The 25680-nt window shown below is 37.0% G+C and overlaps 1 protein-coding gene across 5 annotated transcripts; it reads left to right on the forward strand.

Annotated features, from left to right (window-relative positions):
* Positions 1-5159: 5159 nt before the first annotated feature.
* TASL (TLR adaptor interacting with endolysosomal SLC15A4) lies at positions 5160-25398 on the forward strand. 5 transcript variants are annotated; one of them, XR_013760989.1, is made up of 3 exons: positions 5160-5356; positions 18503-18588; positions 18710-19131. XR_013760989.1 is itself a non-coding variant. In XM_079122966.1 (3 exons), the coding sequence occupies exon 3, from the start codon at positions 22829-22831 to the stop codon at positions 23723-23725; it is 897 nt and encodes a 298-aa protein (XP_078979092.1). In that variant the 5' UTR covers positions 5160-5356; positions 22216-22320; position 22828; the 3' UTR covers positions 23726-25398. The 5 variants fall into 5 exon arrangements, 4 of the variants coding, with proteins under 4 accessions (XP_078979092.1, XP_078979094.1, XP_078979091.1 ...); XM_079122966.1 differs by lacking the exons at positions 18503-18588; positions 18710-19131 and adding exons at positions 22216-22320; positions 22828-25398; XM_079122967.1 differs by lacking the exons at positions 5160-5356; positions 18503-18588; positions 18710-19131 and adding exons at positions 21163-21850; positions 22216-22320; positions 22828-25398.
* The last annotated feature ends 282 nt before the right edge of the window (positions 25399-25680 follow it).

Raw genomic sequence — 25680 nt, forward strand, 5'->3', positions numbered from 1 at the left:
CCATGCACGAAACTAAACTCAAAATGGATTAAGGTCCTCGGAATCAGACCAGAGACCCTGCAGATTATAGAAGAAAAAGTAGGTCCAGACCTTCAACATGTCGGTTTATGACCAGACTTCCTCAACAGGACTCTCATAGCACAGGAAATAAAAGCAAGAATCAATAACTGGGATAGATTCAAACTAAAAAGCTTTCTCTCAGCAAAGGGAACTCTCAGCAATGCGAAGAAAGAACCTACAGAGTGGGAGAAAATCTTTGCCAATCATACTTCACATTGAGCCCTAATCTCCAGAATCTATAAAGAACTCAAAAAACTCTACACCAAGAATACAAATAATCCAATCGACAAATGGGCTAAGGAAATGAACAGACACTTCACAGAAGAAGATCTACAAGCAATCAACAAACATATGGAAAAATGTTCAACATCTCTAGTAATAAGAGAAATGCAAATCAAAACCACCCTAAGATTCCATCTCACCCCAATTAGAATGGCGATTATCAAGAATACAAGCAACAACAGGTGTTGGCGAGGATGTGGGGAGAAAGGTACACTCATACATTGCTGGTGGGGCTGCAAATTAATGAAGCCACTGGAAAGCAGTGTGGAGATTCCTTCGAAAACTTGGAATGGAACCACCATTTGACCCAGCTATCCCACTCCTTGGCCTATACCCAGAGGACTTGAAATCAGCATACTGCAGAGATACAGCCACATCAATGTTCATAGCTGCTCAATTCACAATAGCCAGACTGTGGAATCAACCTAGATGTCTTTCAATTGATGAATGGATAAAGAAACTGTGGTATATATATACAATGGAATATTACTCAGCCATAAAGAATGATAAAATTATGGCCTTTTTCAGTCAAATGGATGAAATTGGAGAATATCATGGTAAGTGAGATAAGCCAATCTCAAAAAGCCAAGGATGAATGATATTGCTAATAAGTGGATGATGACACATAATGGGGGGAGGGAAGGGTTAGTGTTAGGTTTAGAGTTAGGGTTAGGGAGGGGGGCAAGAATGGAGGAAGGAAGGACTGTATAGAGGGAAAAGAGGGTTGGGAGGGGTGGGGGGAAGGGAAAATATAACAGAATAAATCAAACAACATTGCTCTAATTAAATTTATGATTACACAAATGGTATGCCTTTAAGCCATGTACAGAGAAACAACATGTATCCCATTTGTTTACAATAAAAAAAGCAGAAAGTAGTATATACATATATGTCCATTTTAGCATTATGTATAAAAGCAAAGGAAAAAAAGACAACCTGAATATCTAATACCAGAGAAAGTTTTCATAGTAAAAAATATGCTCTACTATCCCCCCTAAAAAAAGATAAACTATGAAAAATGAATATTGGATACATAGGATCGCAGGTTTTGTTTATGTGGTAGTGGGGATGGAACCCAGGGACTCATATATGCTAGGCAAGCACTTTATCACTGAGCTACATCCCCAGCCTATTTTTTTAAAATTTCGAGACAGAGTTTTGTTAAGTTGCCCAGGCTGGTCTTGAACTTGTGGTCCTTTCCTCTCAATCTTCTGAGTAGCTGGGTTTTCAGGCATGTACTGCTGTATCTGGTGAATTGTAGGTTTTTAAAACACACACACACACACACAGGGCTGGGGAGGCCCAGTTGGTAGAGTGCTTGCCTTGCGATCATAAGGCCCTGGGTTCAATCCCCAGCACACACAAAAGAAAATTTTAGTTGACGTAGATGGACATAATACCTTTATTTTATTTAAAAAATTTTTTCTAGTTGTTCATGGACCTTTATTTTATCTATTTATATGTGGAGCTGAGAATCAAACTTGGTGCCTCACACATGCTAGGCAAGTGCTCTACCACTAAGCTACCTGAATTCCTCAGCCCCTGAATTCCATTTTTAAAGATGTTATATTATGCATTATTATGAAAAAAGTTCATTTTATGTACTGTTATATGGGCACTAGTGTTTTATTTGTTGTTTGTTTTTTTAGAAGTACAAATCAAATTCAATTATAAATGACTCTGGTCTATTGCACCAACTTTGCAGTCACTGGTGACTAATTGTAGAAATCAGGGATGAAGTGAAATTAGAGAGGAATTCAAGTTTAAGTAATGCTATAAAGATGAGTGAGGATGTGACCTTTGGGGAAGAAGTTTAAAGATTTGGCCTTATTTATGTAGTCAAATGACCATAAACAAACCTTCATGATCATAAGAGAGAGACAATCACATCTGGAGATACAGATGCACAGATCATCCAGAGAAGATAGTGGAAGGTGTGGCCAGTGGTTAGTTCACTAAGATAATATATTTAAAATAAGATGGGGAAAAAAAACACAGGCCAGGAAACTTAGTTCTAGGAAATAGATGGTTGATAGGAAACCAATGAAAGAGATTAGAAAGGAGAAAGTGGGGAGGAAGAAGAATAACTAGCTGTGTGCAATGACAAAATCAACTAGTGTTAGAGCACTTAGAAGTGAATATAGGGTGGCCACTGTGGAGTGAGCTACATGTGGATGATATAATGGAAATTGCATAGAAGACATTTTTTTTACACCAGCAGAGGTAATTGGGTAATAGGAATAATATCCATTTAGAGGAACAGAAATCAAGGCAATATAGCAGACTGATGGAAAATCGGATTATAAGATTTCAGCTACTGAGGATACCATTCTACTTTATTATAGTCAACAAAGAGAAAGCAGTTCAAAACCAATATCCTATGCTCTGGTTTTATACAAAGAAAAATGGTAAGTTAACTTCTCATAGGCCAACTATTTGATTATAGAAAAACTTTTCCTGGCAAGGAAGATTTTCAACTTAAGAGACAAAATCAAGAGTGAGTGTAATCAACAGTCTTCATTTAATATATGTGACTTAACCCAGAGCAGGTGGAATTATCCCTCATTGGTTATTTCATGGTGCTGCCAGGTGAGTTCTTGGGGAATCCACCAAAGAGTGTTTCTGGAGTTAGGTAAGACTCACTGTAGGGTATCCACATGATTGTGGTTGGATCTACACAAAAGTGAAATTAAACAATTTCACTTGAAATTAAACAATTTGGCCTTGAAGGTTCTATTATCTCTTTTTTTTTCCATGTTTTTTTTTATTAAAAATCATAAATTTACATAGGACAATGTTGTTTGATTCATTCAGTTATTTTCTATTACCTCTTGATCACAATTATATCCTTGACAGCCTACCAAAGCCTGGAGATGTCTCAGGCCTGATTTTATAGGATTGCGCTGCCACTGACCCTACCCTAGGTCCATGAGTCCATTTTTCTTGTGGTGGCAGATCAAGTCAGATTTGAAACTAGTTGATAAACTGTCCTTTTTATGACTCATATGTAGGAACCTGCCTTTTCAGCTGTATCTATGTTCCATGAAATAGTGCAGAAAATCATGAAAGACTCCAATAAAAATTCTAGTATAATTTTAAAAATGAGTTTTTATGATAAGTCATTAAACAAAGGTAAACAAAGCAATCAAACTCACTAAGTGGAAATTGTCACCAATTAAGGATTTGGAAAAGAGCTTTGATCTGTGGTAGAAGGTAATGAAATGGTTATCATTTGAGCAGGGTTATTTTTTGTCAGTTCAGTTGAAGCAGTTAGGGTAAACCAACTAAGTGCTTTTAAAAACTTTAATTTTTTTCCATTTTCGAGCAAGAACTGATTCATTTGCCTATAGAATTGTCTGTCATCTAGAAAAGACAGATTACTTGGACTGTAAAATCAAATAAAGTTAAATATGACTAAAACACAAGTTTTTTTTTTTTTTTTTTTTTTTTTTTTTGCAGTGCTGGGGATTGAGCCCAGGGGCCTTTGTGCTTGCAAGGCAAGCACTCTACCAACTGAGCTATATCCCCAGCCCTAAAACACAAGTTTTTAAAATGAAAATGTATACCACGATAGAAATTTCAAATGGGTAGAGAATGAAAAGTAATCACATTCTGAAAAGGTTATTGCTAATTTTTTTGTGCACCCATATAGAAAAAGAAATATTCTAGTAAGCAAGTAAATGTGTGTGTGTGTGTGTGTGCATGTGTGCGTGCGTGTGTGTGTGTGTGTGTGTGTGTGTGTGTGTATTCCTTTAAAAACACAACTTGGGATGTAAGTTCTGCTAAACAATGTATCTTAGAGATCCTTTTTTATCATTAGACATAAATTTACCTTGCTCTAACTATTGCATAATATTCTACATTAGGGATACATTCTTATTTATTTAGCCAATACCATATTTATGGATAATATTTTTCCTAGTCATTTTCTTTTTTTATTGTCAATGCAAATTGTTTATTCAAACACAAAGCAATGGGCAGTGAAAAAATGTCTTGATTTTTTTTACTCTTTGTTGGGAGTAGGGTATAGCATGGAAGGGGCAGGGACAGATGGAGATAGCTCAGGAGGAAAGACAGCTCTATCCAGCAATTCTGCTTCCCTGGCCAGCCAGGTTCAAAGCTCCTCAGGCACATCTTGCTATGCTGCTATAAATACATACTGTGGCTACATGGAAGAGTTGGTTTGGCCTCTGGAGGAAGAGGATGAGGAGGCCATTTACTTTTTCAGACAATGCCATAACGAAAATATGTTTGTGCACAAGTACATATATACAGCTGGGATAAATTTATAGAAATAAAATAGTTGCATGTAAAAGGAATGAATTTTTAAAATTTTGAGTGATACTGGAACATTGCCCTCTCAATGTTTACAATCTCACCAATAGTGGATGGGAGTACCGGTCTCTCCATAACCTTGCCTACACAATATATTATTAAAATTTTGACCTTAGGTAATTGGAAAGAGAGGACTTTTTTGTTAGCATTTTTAGAATTATAGATGAATGAGAAATAATACTTTTTAAAAAATTGTAAATGAGTGATAAAACTGAGAAATTTCTGAAGTGATAGATGGCTTTGGTTGTCTTTCAGTAGATGGTTCCCAGAGAATTAATTATTATAGGAAGATAAATTAATTATGTTTCTATGGTTCTTGCATAATGCATAGAAATAAACTTTTTTTTTTAGCAAGAGACAGTTTCATAGATAGGTTTCATTTTTCGAAAAAGGGGAAGAAACACCATTCTGTGGCTCTATGTGGGTTCGTCAGTTATTACCTCCTCATTTCCTGGGACTTCCCACTACTTCTTTGTACAAATCAGACTTGTGTGAAAACAACTCTTTTTCCATAGGATCAGTTATAAAAAGAACAGCAATGCAATGAGCAGCTATTTTTTTCGGTCTCATCAGTGAAAGACTTGCAAACGTTCTGGAAAGAGTGCTGGCTGGCTTGTTCATTTCTATTGGGACAATCATTGTGTTTCTGTAGGACAAAGGAGCAGACTGGCTAGTGAAGGTAAGAAAAAGGAGGTAAATGTTAACATTTCCTCCCATTTCTCTTCTCACTTTCTTAGCCCTTTATGGTCAGAGCTCAGATAGATTCTTAAGACATCCGAAATGTTTTTCTAGTCTACCAAATCAGAGGTAAGTAGGAGTTGAAGCAAGCATTCAGTGTTGTTGGACAATAAAGAGAAATTCAGCCAAATACTTCCTTTTCTTATCTCCTTGTACCTGCGGTTTTTAAAAAAATTCACCTAAAATTTTTGACTGGCTTGATCAAATTCCTTGTTGTATAATTTATTCAGTCCTCTTACTAGTTGCTGTGCCAGTTTAGCTTCCACATTTTTAACAGAAGGCCTAAAAACTTAAGCAGCATTTTGCAGTGACAACACGGCTCTTGAATTCAGTTGTGGCAATGAGTTCCAGAGATAAACACAATCACAATGCATTCCAGTTGTATTTCACTCTCAATCATTCAGTTCAGCAAGCTTTGATAGTGTTGTTCTATGTGGCAGCATATATTCAAAGTGAATCTGATCTATAGTGATGATGCTTTTCAAATTGCCATCTGGGTGATTTGGGAAAAGCCTGCTTTGGGGTATTAAGACTTTTGTTAGAATTATCTTTAGACCTGCTCAAGCATTCTTTTGCTTGTGCACATGGTTCTTGAATATATGCTTTCACATGTTTGAATACAAACCTGAATACTCATACTGATTTTTTAAATAACATTCTTATATTTAGTATTATACTTCTTGTTATTAGCATTCTTATACTTAGCATAGTTTAGTATAAGGTAATTGTTTCTTCATTCAAGAAGTTTGTAAGAGTGAAGAGTATTTGAAGTCTGTGTTAAACATCCATATCATGCTGATGATTTTGAAGATTTATAAGAGTAGTGCACTAATTTTAATTTCTTAGAGCAAAGTGATGTCTGAAATACTTAAATCAAGTCACCAAAATATTTCCAAGTACAAACATAATTGTTACTTTAGGTATATAACATGTTGTCCCTGTAAGCATTTTCCCCTGAATTTTTATTCTTTTTTTATACTTTTACTTTATTAATTTTTATGCAGTGCTGCTGAGGATTGAACCCAGTGCCTCACACATGCTAGGCAAGCACTTTGCCACTGAGCTACAACCCGAGCCCCGAAGTTTTATTCTTCAAAGTTAAGACCTATATAAAAATTGAAAGAATAGTAAAATGAACACCCATACTTCCATTATGTAGATTAATCAGTTGTATCATTTTGCCACATTTACTTTATTTCTCTGTATGTCTTTCTCAGTTTTTTTTCTCTGAACCATTTCAGAGTATATTGTAGACTTTAGTACACATGTCACCCCTAAGTTATTGAGTATATATCTCCTAAGAGTAAGGGTAATCTTTTACATAATCACAGCACAATTGTGATACCAACGAAATTTAATATCAATATAATACTATTACGTAGGGCTGGAGATATAGGTCAGTTGGTAGTGTGCCTGCCTCACAAGCACTAGGCCCTGGGTTCAATCCCCAGCACCAAAAAAAAAAAAAAAAAATACCATTATGTAACATATGACCCACATTCAATTTCTCCCTTTAGTCACATGTCCTTTAGACATTTTTGATTTTTTATATTTATTTATTCTTTTGTTGTTGAGAATTGAACCTAGGACCCTACACATGCTAGGAAAAGTGCTCTGCCACTGAACTACATACCCAGTCTAGCTTTTTAACTTTTTTTAAGTCCAAGATACAATCAAGGATCTTGCAATGCATTTGGTTCTCATGCCTGGTATTAAGTAAATGTCAATGGTAATAAGCATAATTAACAATGATTAACAATTACAACTTCAAGGAAATTTAACATCAACAAGATACTATTATGTCCAGTTTTGTTATATTTTTAGTCCTTTATTTTGTGTGAAAACATACTTAAAGTAATTTGAAAAAGTGATGGTAAGGTTTAATTTTTTAATTTATGAAATGGTAAGAAAGAATATGAACAAAAAACATGATTATGACAAAAAATTTCTGTACTAAATTTTATGTGTTCTGAAATAAGGAATTTCACACGTCACGTTAAGCCCTTGGAAGTAGCTGCTACCTTTGGACATAAGATTCCAAGCCAAACCAAATACAAAATTATTTATTTACTTGCTGAGTTTAATATTGGCAAAAGGATGACCTTTGGTTCACAATTGTATTGTCTTAGCCAAGTTAGACTTTCAGAAATAAATTCATTATATAAGAATCATTCTATATGGCTGCTGAGCCTGGGAGATAAAGATGTAGGGAACCCTCTTAAATTCATTTTACATTTCATAGAAGAGTAGATAATCCCAGATTATGTTTTGCAACAGGAATTGAAATAGGGACGAGTGATGCTTTAGAGTAGTAAGAGGTGAAATAATAGGGACATGATCTATGGCATGTGATAACGTGATGAGTTATTTCTATCTCTAAAGAACAGATATGTTGAAAGATAAGACTAAAGAAGCTGTCGATGCTGTTTTATAGAGGGAGGACTTTCCAAACAAATACACAACAAAAAAACTCTGTTTTGAGTAAAATTCTTGTATCATTCACTGAATATAAAACATATATGACAGATTTGGTGATATTGTCAAAATTAACTCATAAACAAAACGATACTCAAATTTTTATTTTTTTGTCTTTTTTTTCCTCAAAATTTTCAATGATAACTTGACAGTGATTTATTTGCAAGTTCCCCAATTCCATATGGTCTTAAAATATTCACATTGGAATTATAGGATCTAGAATTTATGCCACAAGAGAAATAAAGAGATGAAATAGAGGATCTTGAGGTCTGGGGGTGTTAATAAATAACATCTCTACTATATGGCTTCACATAATCTTAAAAAAAGGTTTGCTTCACTCTTAAATTTGAGACAAGCATAAATTTGCTCATCCGATTGAAAAGCTAAAAGAAAAATTGTGTCATAGAATGTCAGTGGAAACAATCTTAAACATTGCTGATGAGAGAAGAAATTGTTCCGAGTTACTTGAAAGGCAATTTGTTAATAGCAGTGACTTACTAATTCCACTGCTCCAAATCTGGCCTGAGGAAACAGTCATGAAGGTGTGTGCCATGATTACACACAGTGAAAGGCAAGAAAAACCTCAAAGTTCACGATGAGAAATTATTTACTGAATAAGGTATACCTATAGATGTATTATTTCATAACAGTCTAAAAGATAGATCTACATAAACAGACATGTTGATAGATGGGAGGCGAACTGTTCCCAGGCTAGATTGGTTCAAGATCTTCCATGAAACAGCATATAACATTGTTCTGTCTTTCATTTCATGAGCTCATATCCCATGATGCTGTGTGAAAGATCTATTCCACTGCCTCCATTTGCATTTGGCCACAGGAGGTCTCCTTTGCACCATCTCAATCCTGCATCTTAACGTGTCTTAGTTTGCCCTTGCCCAAAATATAATTCAAGAGGCTGGATCTGTTCTTACTCTTTAAAAAAATTTTTTTTAAAGTTGTAGATGATGCAATACCTTTATTTTATTTATGTATTTTTATGTGGTGCTGAGGATGAAACACAGTGCCTCACACATGCTAGGCAAGCATTCTACCACTGAGCTACAACCCCAACCCCTGTTCTTACTCTTTATCACCCCAAATTCTCTCCTTATCAATCCTGAACTTTCTTTCTTCCCTCCCTCCCTCCCTCCCTCCTTTTCTCTCTCCCTCCACTTCTCACTTTCTGTCTTTCCTTTCTTTTGCTATTGGCAGTTACTTTTTCACTCCAAAGACTTTTGCAATGATTTATTTCACTATTTATGGCAGTGACCAGGTTTTCTGAAAGTTTCATGCAATCCTGATGAATACCTTGGGGGTAAGGGAGGGAAGAGCCTTTTCTATTTAGGGCTAAGGTTTCTGAATGGCTGACCAAGGGCTCTGAAATGTTAATATTTGACATGAAACCTGAAGGTTATGTGGTGGGCCAGAGGGTGTATGTGGAACCAGAGCAGTCAGGACAGAAGAAAAAATGTACAAATCCCTGGGGGAACTGGGAGGGGCCCAGCATGGCTGCATCCTGGGTCCTATGAAGAACAGGCAGAGATGAGGTTAAGAAGACAGACAAGGGGGCTGGGGAGATAACTCAGTCAGTAGAGTGCTTGCGTTGTAAGCACACACACACAAAAAGATTCACTTGGTGATTTATTGCAATCTAGCCATAACAGCAATGAGACTGTTTAAGGAAAATGTTCATATGGTTGGATTTTAAAAACATAGGGTAAATTATTTGTATACCTCAAAGACATATGAGAACTGACATGAAATTGGGACACATGGGGTAGGTGCTGGCTGTCCCCTTGGAGCCTTTCTTGCTGTACTTCATGGCACCTTTCTGCTTTTATTTGGCAAATGATGCTGTTATTAAATGGATTCAGGGCTTATGTCCTTTTTCTGGAAAGACTAATTGCTTGTTATCATGGCTTTGTGATATTAAACTATGCAGTAGGACAAGATGTTCTAAGAACTGATCATATACTTTGGAGTTTGTAAAATTTGAGCTTGAATTTTGCCTCTAGTAGTTAGTAGCTATATGACCTTGGAAAGGGCATTTGTCATATTTGAAGCCCAGTTTTCTCATTTGGAGAATCCAGATTATGATAATACTTAATGTGTAGTGTTGTTGAAAGATTCAGTGTAATAGATGAAGACCACCCAATGCACAGTTGCTATTATGATGGCCTATCCAATGTATTGCATCTGTTTTTTGATTGAGGTCAAGCGTAGGTAAACTATGACCTTGGATCAAATTGGCCCTCTATTTTGGTAAGTAACGTTTTATCGGAACAGAGCTACAATAATTTGTTTCATATTGTCTTAGGCTATTTTTGTGCTATGATGGCAGAATTGCAACAGAGTCCATATGACCTATCTGCAAAGTCTCAAATATTTACTATCTGGCCCTTTATAGAAAAAGTTTGCAGGGGCTGGGGAGATAGCTCAGTCAGTAGAGTGCTTGCCACCTAAGCATAAGGCCCTGGGTTTGATCCCCAGCACCCCTCCCCCCCAAAAAAAAAAGTTTGCAGATCTCCCACTTAGGTTTTTTCAAATGTGCCCTTTTATAAAATTCCTCCCTCTTTAGGTTTTCCTTTTGACTCCATGCTTGTATTGTTTGGGTGTAAATTAAAAAGTGTATCTAAGCATAGAAGCAATAACAACAATTTTCTGAGAATCTATGCAAACATTAATGTAGAAGGAAGAATTTATATTGCAGTTTCTTCTGAAAACAAAGTAAATGATTTAACAAAGTGCTGTACTTCAGCACATATTTCTAACTTCTGAATTAGCACATAAGGTTAATTTTGGTATTCCCCTGTCTGGTAATGATTAATGTAGGCAAAATTTGCCTGGAACATCTCGTCTGCAAGTGTCCTTGGGTGTCTTTGCCTTTACACTTAACCAGTCATGGTGAAATTATATAAATATACACACACACACTTTAAGATGTGAAACAAAAATTCAAGTAATAAAATATTTTTGAATAACCAAAGAAATCTATTAGGTTAAATTTTAGTGTCTCTGATGAAATTAAAAGATACATTAATATTTGTTTGAATATCTTATTTATAGTACATTTGAAGAGATCCAGGGATATCTTCTTAAAATTTCTTAAAATTATTAAGGAAATAAAACTCCAACCATTAATTAAAATATACCCAAGTAAGTTTTCTTTATTTCTCTATTCTTAAATTTTAGGATATTATGATGTGCAACACTTTTTATTCTATTAGTGTATTAGAGGTTTTCTATAAGATTAAATGTGTTAATATATGTACAATTTTTGCTCATAAATTTTATGCATTAGCCTTTGCACAGCTTTAAAACTTTCCAAAAGCCTCCTTAGCATGCTTTCTGCTGCCCTCTGCTGCTAATTTTCAAAAATGTCAGATTCTGAGTAAAACTCATACAACTCTTCATAAACTCATTCAATATTAAAATTTGAGGGTACTCTAGAGATTGTTTAATTCCACATTCTCAATTTACTGATGGAGTTAAGCAATCTAAACATGGGCTCTGCTATTTGACTGATGGTGTTTGAGTGCCTGATGACTTTGAATACATTACTCAATTTTGTCATCTGTAAACTGAAGACAGTAATCCCTATATTTTAGAATATTTGTGAGGATTAATTTCTTAATTTTTATCTTTTAAAAAAATTTTTGTGGTATTGGAGATTGAGTCCAGGGATTCTCTACCACTGAGCTACACTCCCCAGTTTTTTAAATTTTTAAAAAATTTTGAGGCAGTCTAATTTGCCCAGGCTGACCTTAAGCTTGTGATCTTCCTGCCTCAGCCTCCAGAGTTGCTGAGATTAAAGTCATGCACCACCACAAAAAGGAAGATCAATTTCTTTAGTACATAAAAAGTTCTTAGAATAGTGTCTGGGTTGTATCTTATGTACCTGGCACTAACTACACTAAAACCACAGTTAGTGAGAAAGTCAGAACTAGAACTCTGCTCTATTACCTACTAGCTTAATCATTTATTTTTTGGTATTAGTCTGAATGCATAGCTAAGTTCTACCTTCAAATATAGTTTTAAAAAATGTGATCTATTCAATGCATCTGAAGCTCTTTCAAATCCACGAAGCTATTCGATACTGTAGCCCTTGAGGCTGCTCCCTCCTCCTGGTACTGTTCAAGGAGAGATCCCCACAGAAGTTATTATGAACACTCAAAAGTTCCTCCAATATGAATTCCTACTACTTAGACAATGATTTCACTGTTGACTCTAATAACTTCTCTAATGTGCTCCCTGCCTGAATCTGTAATGGACAATCAGACACTTGCACCCAGATGGTTTATCTTAGTAAAGAAGGACTAAGTTAAACCCATCAGCTTCCCTCCTAGCTCCTCCTCCTCCTTATTCAGTAGTAAGTGCTGGTGCCAGTTCCCAACATATCCAGACTCAGAGTTATTTTTGGCTCTTCTTTCTTCTTTATCTCCATGTCTGAGAGTCTTGGTCATTCATACTCATTCTTTCTTTTACTTTACTGCTACCTCCCTCTTGGTTACTGTCCCATGTGGGGCTGAATCCAGCAGCCTCCTAACTTGTACCCTTAACTACAATCTCATTCTGCTGAAATTCACCTTGCAGTTTACTGATCGACTACATCTTGCTATAAATCCACTTTCTTACCTCCCAGAGCTTTGTACAGTTTGAGATCCTTTATCTGACATGCTTGGGACTAGAAGTGTTTTGAGTTTAGGATTTTTTTTGGAATGTTTGCATATATAATGAGATATCTTGGGGATGGGACCTAAGTAAAAGCACAAAATTTATGTATGTTTCATATATACCTTATATACATAAGTGTAAGATATAAAGCCATCTTTCTCTCCCGTGATACGAATTTCCCACCTCCCAACGACCTGTCAATCTGCGTTAGCCCGCCTCTCACGTTAGAGGAATTTCCGGCATACGTTGCTTCCTGCCTCCAGCATTATGTCCCACTATGTCATTGGCCCATCAGTCAGGCTGTAAGAATTCTCCTCCGTCGATTGGTTCCTCTCAGCCCGTGAAATTCCTATGTCTGAGACGAACCGTTGGCCATCTTCCCTCTTTGCTTTTCCCCTTTCCCCGTGTAGATGTGAATTCCTCTGCGCAAATAAATGGTTCCTTGTACGAGACCTGTATCTGTGGAGCATTTCTGGGAGCTAGCGAGGAACCATAAATGCATGCCTCTTTTTCCAACCTAACAATAAGTTGAGGGTAACTTTTGGTTTTTTAGATTTTGTATCTTTTTACTTTTTTGTGCATTTTAGTTATACATAGTAGTTGTGTTCATTTCGACAAAATCATACATGCATGGGATTTGATTTGTTCCATATCAGTCCCTGATGTCTCCCCTTTTCCCTACCCCTATTATCCTTTCTCTACTCTGCTGGTCTTAGCTGAAGGTCATTTCATATAATATTTTCAGTGTACTCAAGTTTTGATTGTGACCTCTCACATGAGGTCAGGTGTAGAATTTTCCACTTGTGCTATCATGTTGGCACCCAAGAAGTTTCAGATTATGGAGCATTTCAGATTTTGGATTTTTGGATTAGGGGGTGCTCAACCTGTATTGCCTACAGGGTATGTATTTCCTACATGGTAAATTGAATGTCTTTAGCCTTGCATGTCCCAACTTATCTCCCTGACCTTATCTCCCAGTCCTCCCTCATGGAATCTCTCCCTTTTGTCAGGAGTTTTATCTATCCATACACACTGGGATGTAGTTTCTGTTTTTCCATTATTGGGCCTCCCACTTTCCTGGTCTTCCTTGGGCCCCACACATCGACATGGTAAGGTGCTTATTCTGCCTGAATGAAGGCACCAAGGAACCTCTCTGTAGATTACAAAGTGGGAGAAAGGTTCATTACTCAAAGCAAAAGACTTACTTAGGAGTTTATATATTGTTCTGGGTAGAACATGGAGCAAAACGGGCACTGAAAATTATTAAGGTTATCATCTTCCTTTCCATTTGCCGCTCCTCCGCTCCACTTTATTCCTGTAATTTCCATCTAGGTTCACCCTACCTTGTGTTTTCCTTCTCTGGGACAAAGGAGTTGGCTGGAGGTGTTCCCACAGGTAAGCCTCAAGGTTTTTTACATTTGAAATAGGGCTTGTTGGTGCTATCAGACACCTGGCAGGAGGTCTATCTCTTTTTGCTTAAATTTCTCTCTTAAATCTATTTACTCTTAAAACAACAACAACAACCACAAGAACAAAAAATGGTTTCTTCCTTCATTGTTACAAAGAGTGGGGACTATCTGAAGTTGTCATAAAATCATTCACATACAATGAAAAGGGCCCATTGACTAGTATGAAGAGAAAGAGGATAAATAGTGGGTGATAAGATAAAAGTGTCAAGGTAATTGTGAAATGGTCACTAGTTGTATATTAAATGTGTTCATATTTTTCAGGACCACAAGTTTTTAAAGCAGGGAATTTATCAAGCTCTGCTATTCTCCAGATTAAACTTGTCTGTAATGGTAATCTTAAACTTATAAAGAGTAAATTTTATTGATGGCTTATTATCACAAGTTACCTAGGTTGTGTGTTCTTGGAGCAGCTACTTCTGCAAAACATTAACAGGTAACAGTTTTACAAAATGAAATTAGCAAGAGTAAAAATATATTCAGCTTGTATAATAGCTATCTTGAATTTTGATTGAGAACTACATTCTATCCCCTATTTGAGATCACAGTACTTTTACAACAAGAACCAATCTTTTGACTATAACTTTAAATAAGCTGAAGTCTGACTTATTTTGGAGTCACTCTAACATGCAGTAAGGTGGGAGGCAGAGCCTTATCTCAGGTAAGGCAGGGCTCTTTACAGATCTTAAGTGTTCTAATTCTGATGTTGATCTTTGCTTCTTCCTTAAATATCATTAAGTAGTTTACATATACTGTTTCCTGAGTCTATATAAACTTTATAATTAACACAACTTAACATAGTATCTAAAACATGAATCAAAGAAAGGCTGAGAGAGCTTTTAACTTTCCTTTTGTGATTAAGTGGCAAAATGTTTTCATGTTTCTTTCATGTTTCACAATATTAACCTTTAAACAAATCAGACTCTAATGTTTAGAAATACATTTACATTTGAAATTCTTTATCTCAGTGTAAAAAGTAACAAATTTTATACATACCGTATTGATAGCAGGTCCTATAGTAGAACATTAAATGATAGAAATAAATCCCCAATAAAATTTACTCTTTATAAGTTTAAGATTACCATTACAGACAAGTTTAATCTGGAGAATAGCAGAGCTTGATAAATTCCCTGCTTTAAAAACTTGTGGTCCTGAAAAATATGAACACATTTAATATACAACTAGTGACCATTTCACAATTACCTTGACACTTTTATCTTACCAAATTTAGTTTTTAAAGAAAAATGTAGACTCTGTAACATAGTACAATACTCTATAACAGTTGTTTAACCATAATTGTATACACTCCAATTTTTAAGACTAATTGTTCTAAAGAATAAAACTTAATATACACAAAGTTAAGAGTAAATTAGTGTTTCAAATCCTTGTCATTTTACCATGTCATTCTACCATATAGATTAAACTTTGGTTTATATCAGAACGTTAGTATTTCACCTTAGGAAAAATCTTAAATAGTTTTAGCTGTCTCACATACATACAACCAACTTAGTTTCACACAAACTTGTTGAAACTTGCCCTTTACTTACACCAACTTTCTTAGCACTTACTTAGACCCTCATGTATTTCATCACACAAGCACTTTCTTACCCAGAAACATTTCCTTTTTCCTTTTACTAAATATATTTCCATACCCAGAATCTTTTATTTTCTCTTTCCTATTTGTTGACCCCTTTTTGTTCACATTCTGAAACAACTCTTATGAAATTTCTGAATTTAGATAAATCACTCTATTTTAATAAGATTAAATATTCTGTTGTTTATAGTACTCTAACTGAAACACTGTGAGAGGGGAGATGGTAACATTAAAACCAAATCTAAGAGCTCCTTGGAGCTTAGCAGATGGAACATTCACCCTCCAGGTTGGGGTTTTACCTGTTAGGACATAACTCTTAATAACGTAGTTTTTAGTGATGACACAAAGCAATTTTAAACACTTTTATTTACCAACCTATGAAAACTCCAATAATGTTTAAGTATGATACCCCATGGAATTTAAGGAGTTAAAAGTACTCGATGTTATTTAACAATTAGCATTTTAACTTTGTAAATTAATCAGATGTCTCTACAAACACATTTGAGTAATCCCATACATGTTAACTCTAATTAACTTATTCTATAAAAACCAAGATATCAGACAAGTGTCCTGAACAGTATTTGCTGTCTCTTTCCTGTTGAAGAAAAGTCCTAGAAACAATTGATATTAGACACTTTATTAACATCAGTATTTTATTAGCTTGACCACCTAGAGACTTGTGAGTTATTTTCAAAGACATTTTACTTTTATTAGTTTACCCAATTTGAACCTTTTTAAATCACATGAATTAAAAGTATCTGGATCCATTTTTAAATTTTAATTTTAGGAGCGCTCAGTTTTGATACAGACAAAACATGACATCAGACAGCACAACATACAAATAACACAAAATCAAGGCCTTGTAACTTTATAGGTGAATCTCCATTGCAATGTAACAGATGTTCAAAAACTCTAGTTGAATAAAAATAGAACTGATCAAAAAAATCATGAGCTCAAAAAAACATATAATTAAAAATATAGCATTTACTTTGCTGGAGTTTTAAAGATTCTTTTTACCTTTTCTTTCCCTGGGTTTGAGACCGGTCTCCTACTGAGACTTTAGGCTTCTTTTATTTATATTTCAATGTAAGCCTTGACTGAGATCTGGAAGGATCTAACAGGTTTTAACAGAAACTTTGTGTCTAAGGCATTTTAGCCATCTCATCAGGACAGGTTGGATGTTAAAGAAAATTATGAGACCTTATTTTTTTATTACTTTTGAGACTGAAGCTACTTTGCTAAGTTACCCTTCAGGGCTGTCGGGAGGGGGAGTCCAGAGAAGGAACCTTTGGGGTCCACCCAAGAGTAGCCTGGGCTGAGAACCCCGCAGTTGTTCCAACCCTTCCTCCACCTCCGCCACAAACACACAACAGAACCAGATACAGACGGGCGCCAATCTCTGATCCACCAATTGAACCCAATCAGCGCCCTTTCCGACGGAGACTACCAGGCGTCCCTGGCTCTCCTCCACCCTTAGGGCGTCCCCCAGGGCTGCAACCTGTGGCCCTCCAGGCATGTCTACCGACCACTGTTCGGCCACTCTCACGAGTCACCGAATGGTTGCCACCGAAACCGAAAGCGTGCTCACAGAACCAGACCAACTAACAAACACAAGACAAAGACAGACAACTTCGGGGTACCCCTTCTTACCTCCAAGGTCGACTCCGCGGATGAGGGGGGCCGTCTTATCCCGGGCGAGCCTCCAAATGTAAGGCCCCCAAAAAGAAAACCCCAACTCTGTCCCATGGATCGACGGCAACCCCAATCAACCGCAGGAGGTGTCACTTGATGTAAACCGCAAGAGGTGTTTATTCCAGCGCGCTGGGACCCGACTCATGACTCACGCAGGAGTCCAGGAGTCGAGTCCCTAGCAGAAAATCTTGTAGGTTTATAAAGGCAGAAACCACACATCGGGAGGGGTCACACATGAAAGGGGGAAAAGGGGGGGAAAAAAAGGAAAAATGGGGAACAAAGCTGCCGGGAAATTTCAAAGGGGGTCTGGGTTTGCTGATAACATACAACATGTTTCACAATGTTTTACAACAGGGTGTAGATTCTGGTCAATAGTTTCTGGTAATCCTACTGTTTGAGCACTATCTGGCTATCAGGCTCAATTTACTCTTTTACTCTCTGTTTGGGGCTGTTTCCTGGAACAGCTTTAAGGGCTTTGTTCCCATTACTGGGAGGGAGACCTTAGGGAGTTGAGATAAAACAGACAGCTTAAAAAAATGTCCATTCTTTCACTAGTATCCCTTCTATTAGTTTTTAGCTTAATGCATTATAATTCTACATAAAATGGGGTTCATTGTGGAATCTTTGTACATGGACATAACATAATTTAGTAGATTTCGTTCCCGGGTACTCCCCCATGCCCTCTTCCCTCCTTCTCCATCATCTTTCTCTACTCTATTGGCCTCCTCATTATCTTGAAATCCCTTTATTGTTCATTTTTTTCTTTCTCTATCACCCATATATGACAGAAAACATTTGATCCTTGACTTTCTGAGTCTTAATTATTTCACTTAGCATGATGTTCTGGTTTCATCCATTTACCAGCCAATAATATAATTTCATTCTTCTATGGCTGAGTAAAACTCCATTTTCTTCATCCATTTGTCTGTTGATGGACACCTAGGTTGATTCTGTAACTTGGCTATTATGAATTGTGCTGCCATAAATAATGGTATGCAGGTATAACTATAATATGCTGATTTTGATTCTTTTAGATAAATTCCAAGGAATGGTATAGTTGGGTCATAGTCCTTTTTTTGTTTTTTTGTTTGTTTGTCTATTTTGGTACTGGGGATTGAACCCAGGAACACTATACCATTGAGCTATGTTCCTAGCCCTTTCTATTAACTTTTTTTTTTTTTTAAAGTTGACACTGAGTCTTGCTAAGTTGCCCAAGCTGGCCTCACACTTGCAATCCTTTTGCCTTAGCTTCTGGAGTCACTTGGATTACAGGTGTGTACCGTAATGCTTGTTTTATTCTTAGCCTTTTTTTTTGGTGCTGGGGATTGAAACCAGTGCTAGGGGCACTAGACCACTGAACCACATCACTAGCCCTATTTTGTATTTTATTTAGAGACAGGGTCTCACAGAGTTGCTGAGTGCCTCACTTTTGCTGAGGCTGGCTTTGAACTCGTGATCCTCCTGCCTCAACCTTTCGAGCCACTGGATTACAGGCTTGTGCCACCACTCCCAGCAGTGATATTATCTTTTAACTCTGAGAATATTGATAGCAGAATTTTTTCCCTATAGTACTTTATCCTCCAAGTGGCTGTTTTCGATTCTCATATAGCAGATCTTTCCTCAGATGTTTCAAAGTTCTAGTCATGTTAAAGGATGGGAATCCAAGAAGCTCAATGAGCTCAGTTGATTGTAAACTTAAATGAAGGGTGATTGCCCAGTTGAGTTGGGGAACCTCTGATGTCAATAGGTCTTCTCAGACTACATTAGTCAGATTTGCCAGAACAATTTTTTCCAATACCCTGCCTAAAAAAGTGGATGACCCTCTTGCCAGCATTCTGGGAACTGAGTAAGGTAAGAACTGGGATCATGGATCTCAGCCCCAATTTGCATATATTTATTTAATCTATCTTTTGTCAATTCAGTAATGCTACCCTCAACTAGTATCCCCTAGTCAAGGGGTCCTTTTTTATTTTTCAGAGACTAAGTCTCAAGTTTTTCTTTTTTTTTGCGGTACTGGGGATCGAACTCAGGTCCTTATGCTTGTGAGGCAAGCACTCTACCAGCTGAGCTATCTCCCCAGCCCTCAAGTTTTCTTTGAGGTTGAGGATGGCAGACCATCACCTGGCTGCATGGAATGAGACACAAGGTCTGGGTCTCAGATTTCATTTAAAATAGACTTTCAATCGATTCCTTCCTTCCTTCCTTCCTTCCTTCCTTCCTTCCTTCCTTCCTTCCTCCCTCCCTCCCTCCCTTCCTTCCTCTTTCATTCTTTTATTTCTTTATTTCTTTTCTTTCTTCTTTCTTTCTTTCCACTCTATACCATTTTTGCCCTTACTCTCAGAGATATGCAGTGTTAACCAATTCCTCAACATTAGAGGAATTTAAATCAATTTGGCACTTGGCTTTTCCCATGGCTCTTGTAAGATTCATTTTTCCCAGTCTCCTAAGACATTAACCCTTGGTCTACTACTGTTTAGTCCATAAAATGTTATTGCTCTTATTTTATCTCATGTTTTCTATTGGCATCAGATCTGCCATTTTGCTGCTGCCATTATTCTGCCCCACCCCCACAATTTTACAACTCAGATTGCTAACCCGGGAACTTCCTAGTCAAGTCATTGGTTCAGATGGCTAGACCACGAACCTCCTTGCCAATCATTGGTCTGTTGTTATTAGCCCACGAAATTCCACTACTTTAAGAATAACTCCACCGCCATTTTCTCTCTCTCCTCCTCATTCTCACTCTCTCTCTCTCCCTCTCTCACTCACTCTCACTCTCTCTCTTATTTTCTCTCTCTCTCTCTCACCCTGCGGGCAGACACTCTGCCTGTCTGCTTAGTAAAATCTCTTGCAGGAGTTCCCACATCCAGAGTGATTTCTGGGTGCTTTCATTTTCCCTTTTCTTCTGTGTTCTATCTTTTATAAGCATCATTTACTGTTTAAGTGAAGGTTGGGGCAGGAGGCAAAAAACACATTCATATGCCTATTTTGCTATCTTCCCTGAAATTTTTGCTTTTTCTCTACCTTAATTTATCTTTTTGGGGGCTCACATTCTCCTGAGTGGTGGGAAAGTTCTTCTTGGCAATCAGAAATTCCTCCATCAATTCAGGATTCCTTCCTCTTGGGGTTTGCCTCTGAGTTCCAGGTTGCTTATATAGAACCGTAGGATCAGTTAGGTATGGGAATTGGTGGGGGATTTTTGGTTTTTACTATGAAGTCACACAGATACCCATGGAAAATTTTTGTCATTCATTTACCTAGCCCCTAGTTAGAACTCCATGGAGATCAGGTCTGCAATCTTTCCATCCCAATTCTAGGGATTCTCCAGTTTTCAGGCTCTCACTACTATGTGTTAGCATGTAAGAAGACTTGATGTAGTGACCTCCCTTGAATGGTCTACAGGGCCATCTCTTCTGTTCCTGCACCATGTTGAGCATGAAATAATTTTGCGAAGCTTCCTGATTCCTCAGATTTTACGTGGGCCTGGGGCATCTCTTCATCTCTTCCTGGCTTCCTAAACCTCTCTGGAGTCATGCTGTTTTCCTCCAGGGTCGATTCAGTTCACTTGAGTGTATCGTTGATGCATAAATGTTATGCCCTAAATTCTTCATGGTTCTGAAGTTTGAAGTTTAAAAGTCCAGGTTATAGGATCTCACAAGTCTTTTCTCTAAAATTGTTATTTTTGCCAAGAGTTTCTAAAGCTTATTTAGAAACTCAAAACCCAACAGTGCAATTTTGCCCCGCTTTTCCACAATGAGGTTTTGAGGCCTTGAAAGCAGAATGCCCTAGCAATAGCCTGGGGAAGTAGGGTGGGGGAGGGGAGCTGGGCGTGCTGGTGGGAAGTAACTAATCACTATTAGGCCTTTATGCCAATCCTTTTATGCTGTTAATTAATTATCTTCTTGTGTATATAAGTTTTGCCTTTTCACCCAGATGTTAGGTTTGTTGAGGGCGCAGAACTGCACTTAGAAAGTTGTCTTTATTTTTTTTAAAGGAAAAGACAATATTTTCTTTATAAGTGTATTTAGCATACAATAATTATTCATGGATTTGTTGGAGACCTTTAACTTTTTATCTTTATGGCACATAATTGCCTGGAATGTAGTAAACATTTAAGTAATTTATAAATTTGCTGATTATACATTAGAATAGTTGCGAAAGAGAAAATAAATACATTACTCTTATCCAATTAAAAAAGTGAGAAAAATAAAAAAGAGGTATATATTTTATTTAACTGGAAAACAATAAATACATGGATATGAAAGAGGGGCTAAAAATTTTAAAGGACCTTTATATATGGTTTTAAAATGATCCTTCTTTTCTAATTTGACTTTTCAATTTCAGGGTCAAGTTGGCAGGTCTCTTTTAGAAGCTCAGACCTCGAGGCCAAGGAGGACCAGTTTTCCTCACTGTGGCCGGTTGCTCCAGTGCCAGGAATGCCAGCGTGTTCCTTTTTTAGAAAATGCAGCTGTGGTTTCTGGCCTATTCTTGCCACTCCAGACTTCAATGACAACTGGGAGGGTGGGGAAGGGAGGTAGGTGTAGGGAAAGCCCACTGTCAGGAAAGCTCTATGCTTAACTAGGGTAGAGGTAAACATACCAGTTGAGTGCACAGACATTTCCAGGATATATTCTGAGAAGTGGGAGGCATAGAGAAAAAAATCCATCTTGGTCTGCAAAGGTAGGAGAAAGGTAATCCTTTATGATGTGATGAGTATGAATTAATTTCATACCAGCCATTGTTCCCAATTGTTTCATTCAAATTAACAAATACCTTTGGGTCCCTCCTAAATTAAAAAAAAAAACTGTCTAGCCCCCAGGGATATAATACAAAGATGAATAGAATACAGTTCTTACTTTCAGTAGAACTTGCAAGAATTCTTCATTATTTTTCTCAAAGCCCACTAGCCATGTTGCTGTCCAAACTACAACTTCTCAATAACTCTTCATTTGGAATACAAATGCCTTTGCCTGGCTCTCAAGGCCCTTCATGATGCAATTCCAGGTGATTTTTCCAGTTTCTTCTGCTTGTGCTCAGCTTCTTGGTCTGTGGTAAATAGGTCGTGCCACCATATTCTCTTATAACTGTGCCAGTGCTTGGAATGCCTACTTAGTTTACACCACTCAGCTGAAATGCCACATTCCCTGTGAGACATCCTGTGACTTCTCCCCTTTTGCCCCAGGTTGTGTTAAGGTCCTCTCCTCTGAATTTTCTATGCCTATCACTATTATGGTCCCCAGTGATATAATATTGGAATTATTTGTATCCAGTTTATTTTCTCACTTAGTGAGAAACTTCTTGAATGATGAAACTATATGTATCCTTTCATCAAGATATCCCCAGCACATGCCATAGTTCTGGTATACAGTAGGGATAGAATTAGTAATGGTTTGGTGAGTGAATGAAATTATTTCATTCATCATCCTTTACATTTTTGATATATCAATTGTCAATTTTAAAAAAATTCCAGTCTTCTTTTTCCCCATCATTACTCATCAATTCTCTTTCCAGAATGCTGTCAGAAGGGTATCTCAGTGGACTCGCCTACTGGAATGACATCCATTGGAAACATGCATCTTATAATGAACAGGTGGCTGAGGAAAAGGAAGAGGAGACAACTTCTGTTGCTGCTCTTTCCTATTCCTCTGTGGATGAAACACAAGTCAGAAGTCTTTATGTGAGCTGCAAATCCTCTGGCAAGTTTATTTCTTCACTGCATTCAAGAGAGAGTCAACACAACAGAAGTCAGAGAGTCACAGTGCTGCAGACAAACCCCAATCCTGTGTTTGAAAGCCCAAATTTGGCTGCAGTGGAAATATGTAGAGACCCCCATAGAGGGACCTACTTGGTTCCACCTTCCTGCAAAAGTATTTGCAAGAATTACAATGACTTACATATTGCAGGGGGGCAGGTGATGGCCGTTAACTCAGTGATGACAGATTTTCCCTCCGAGAGCAGCTTTGAATATGGTCCTTTACTGAAGTCATCTGAGATTCCTTTGCCCATGGAAGATTCCATGTCCACTCAGCCCAGTGATTTTCCCCAAAAGCCTATTCAGCGGTATTCATCCTACTGGAGAATAACTAGCATCAAAGAGAAAAGCAGTCTGCAAATGCAGAAACCTATATCAAATGCAGTGCTGAATGAGTACCTGGAGCAGAAGGTGGTGGAGTTATATAAGCAGTACATCATGGATGCCATGTTTCATGACAGTTCTCCTACCCAGATTCTGGCATCTGAACTCATCATGACAAGTGTGGACCAAATTAGTCTTCAAGTGTCTAGAGAAAAGAACCTGGAGACCTCAAAAGCTAGGGATTTAGTCATTAGTCGCCTATTACAGATGGCATCAACTGAGATCAGCACACCAAGTCTTCATATTTCACAGTACAGCAATGTGAATCCATAGAGAGGATGATTCCATGTCTTTCAACTACAAACCCAAAGCAATACTTTATTCATTTGTTTTGAAAATGTACTGGAGGGGGCTATAAAAGGGAGTAAAAAACTAGAAAAGTAAATGCTGGGTAGAAATTAGGTGTGAATAAAGGACAAATCTCTTAATATTACACATGATGAAGGAATGAGGGAAGAGGAACCATAAAGAATGGTTTCAAAGAGAGGTTTGTATAGCAACAAAGCAAAAATTAAAATGGTCAAAAAAGAAAAAGTTATGATTCACTTAAGGGAGTAGAGAAATTGGAAAAGAAGTCAAGCCAAATAAGAAAAAAAAAAAAAAAAAAAAAAACCCATGGCAAAACTAAAAACTCAGAAGTTTCAGGATAGAGAGTTAAAAATATATTTTCTACCCAAATAAATTCTTCCAAGTTGTTTCTTCTTAAGGGAAATGAACTGCAGAAGGCTGCTATATTTGGATAGGAAGAGAAGTCCTAACATTTTCAAAGTACATTTGTAGTTGTTTTCTCTGTTCTGTATCAGTAGATCTATTCTTTGTAAATATTAAAACTGCACCAAATTGCAATTTTGTTTTTTTTTTTTTGAATGATTACTTAGCTACAGTCTCAACCACAAAACAGCCATGAAAATTCCCTAATTCTTTACTAGTAGAGATGACGTTTTCTAAATGGAAAATATCAGAGTGAGCATTATTTTCATCGTGGTACCAAGCTTCAAAAGAAATTATGAATATTGATGTTTTCTCCATTTTCTTCTTCCTTATCTCCACATCTTCTTGACCTGGAGCATGTAAAGGGTCTTCCATATCTTCAAAAAAAGGTTACAAACCTTAGGGTCCTATAATTTCAAGTTCTGTAAACGCATTCACTAGAACTTTAGCTTCATAGAGGCTTCACCACCCTCTTTCCTCTAGCTTAGGAGTTGGCAAATTATGGCCCATTGGCCAAACCTACCTTGCTGCCTGATTCAAACTCCTGTGAGCTAAGAATGACTTTCTCATTTTTAATCATATTACTTAATTTTCCTTTGTGGTGTTTTGTTTTATATGGTACTTATTTTTATATTTTCCTGGATGTGCTTCTCCACATTCCAAACATTTCTGGCACATAGTAGGCATCCAATTAATATTCATCAAATGGATAAATATGTTTGGCCATGTTCGATACTGCATCTTGTGGTCAAAGTAAAAGACCATTAATGAAAAAAAAAAAAAAACTAGATAATTTTGACTGGAAAAAAGTGCTACTGAGGTTTTCTCCTCAAGGAGTTAATTAGTTGAATACATGAATTTAATTTATTATAGTCAATTAGTAAATAGTATAATAAAATAACATCAAGGGCATATTCCTTTGCTTACTGAAAAAAATAATCTGCTACAAAGTAGAGTGACTCATTTTTTTTACACTGAATATTTACTTGAGGCTGTGCTTTTGTGTCTGTGTTTTGGGTTGTAGCACTGTGTACTAAGCAAATGTACAGTGTGGGTATATACATATAGAACAGTAGGCCTTGATCTCTGTAAGTTTACTATGCTATTGAAGACACCTAGGGATTCACTATAGTGTAATAAAATTGAAAAAAAAAAGTTAAAAAAATAGCTAGGGAAGAAGTAACAAAGTCAATTATTAAGTAAGACCTTGGCAAAATGGTACAAACAAGAATAAGATTATCGGGCTGGGGAGATAGCTCAGCTGGTAGAGTGCTTGCCTTGCAAGTACAAAGCCCTGAGTTCGATCCCCAGTACTGCAAAAAAAAAAAAAAAAAGAATAAGATTATCAATTACTGGAGGTCAAGTGTGAAGAGTGCTGAGGAAGAGTCTTGGTGGGACCTGGACAGCAGAAGAGCCTAGTGGAGGCAAATATTCCAAGGGGAAGTTATGGTTCAAATTTTTCTTGAAGAAAAGGATAGATAGGCAGAAGGATGGGAGAGGTGCTCCAGACAGTTGTG

The sequence above is a fragment of the Sciurus vulgaris genome (genome assembly GCF_902686455.1).
Source record: "Sciurus vulgaris genome assembly, chromosome: X".
Lineage (NCBI taxonomy): Eukaryota > Metazoa > Chordata > Mammalia > Rodentia > Sciuridae > Sciurus > Sciurus vulgaris.

Coding starts and splice junctions, on each gene's coding strand:
- TASL (XM_079122968.1), top strand. CDS start 22,829: ATGCTGTCAGAAGGGTATCTCAGTGGACTCGCCTACTGGAATGACATC.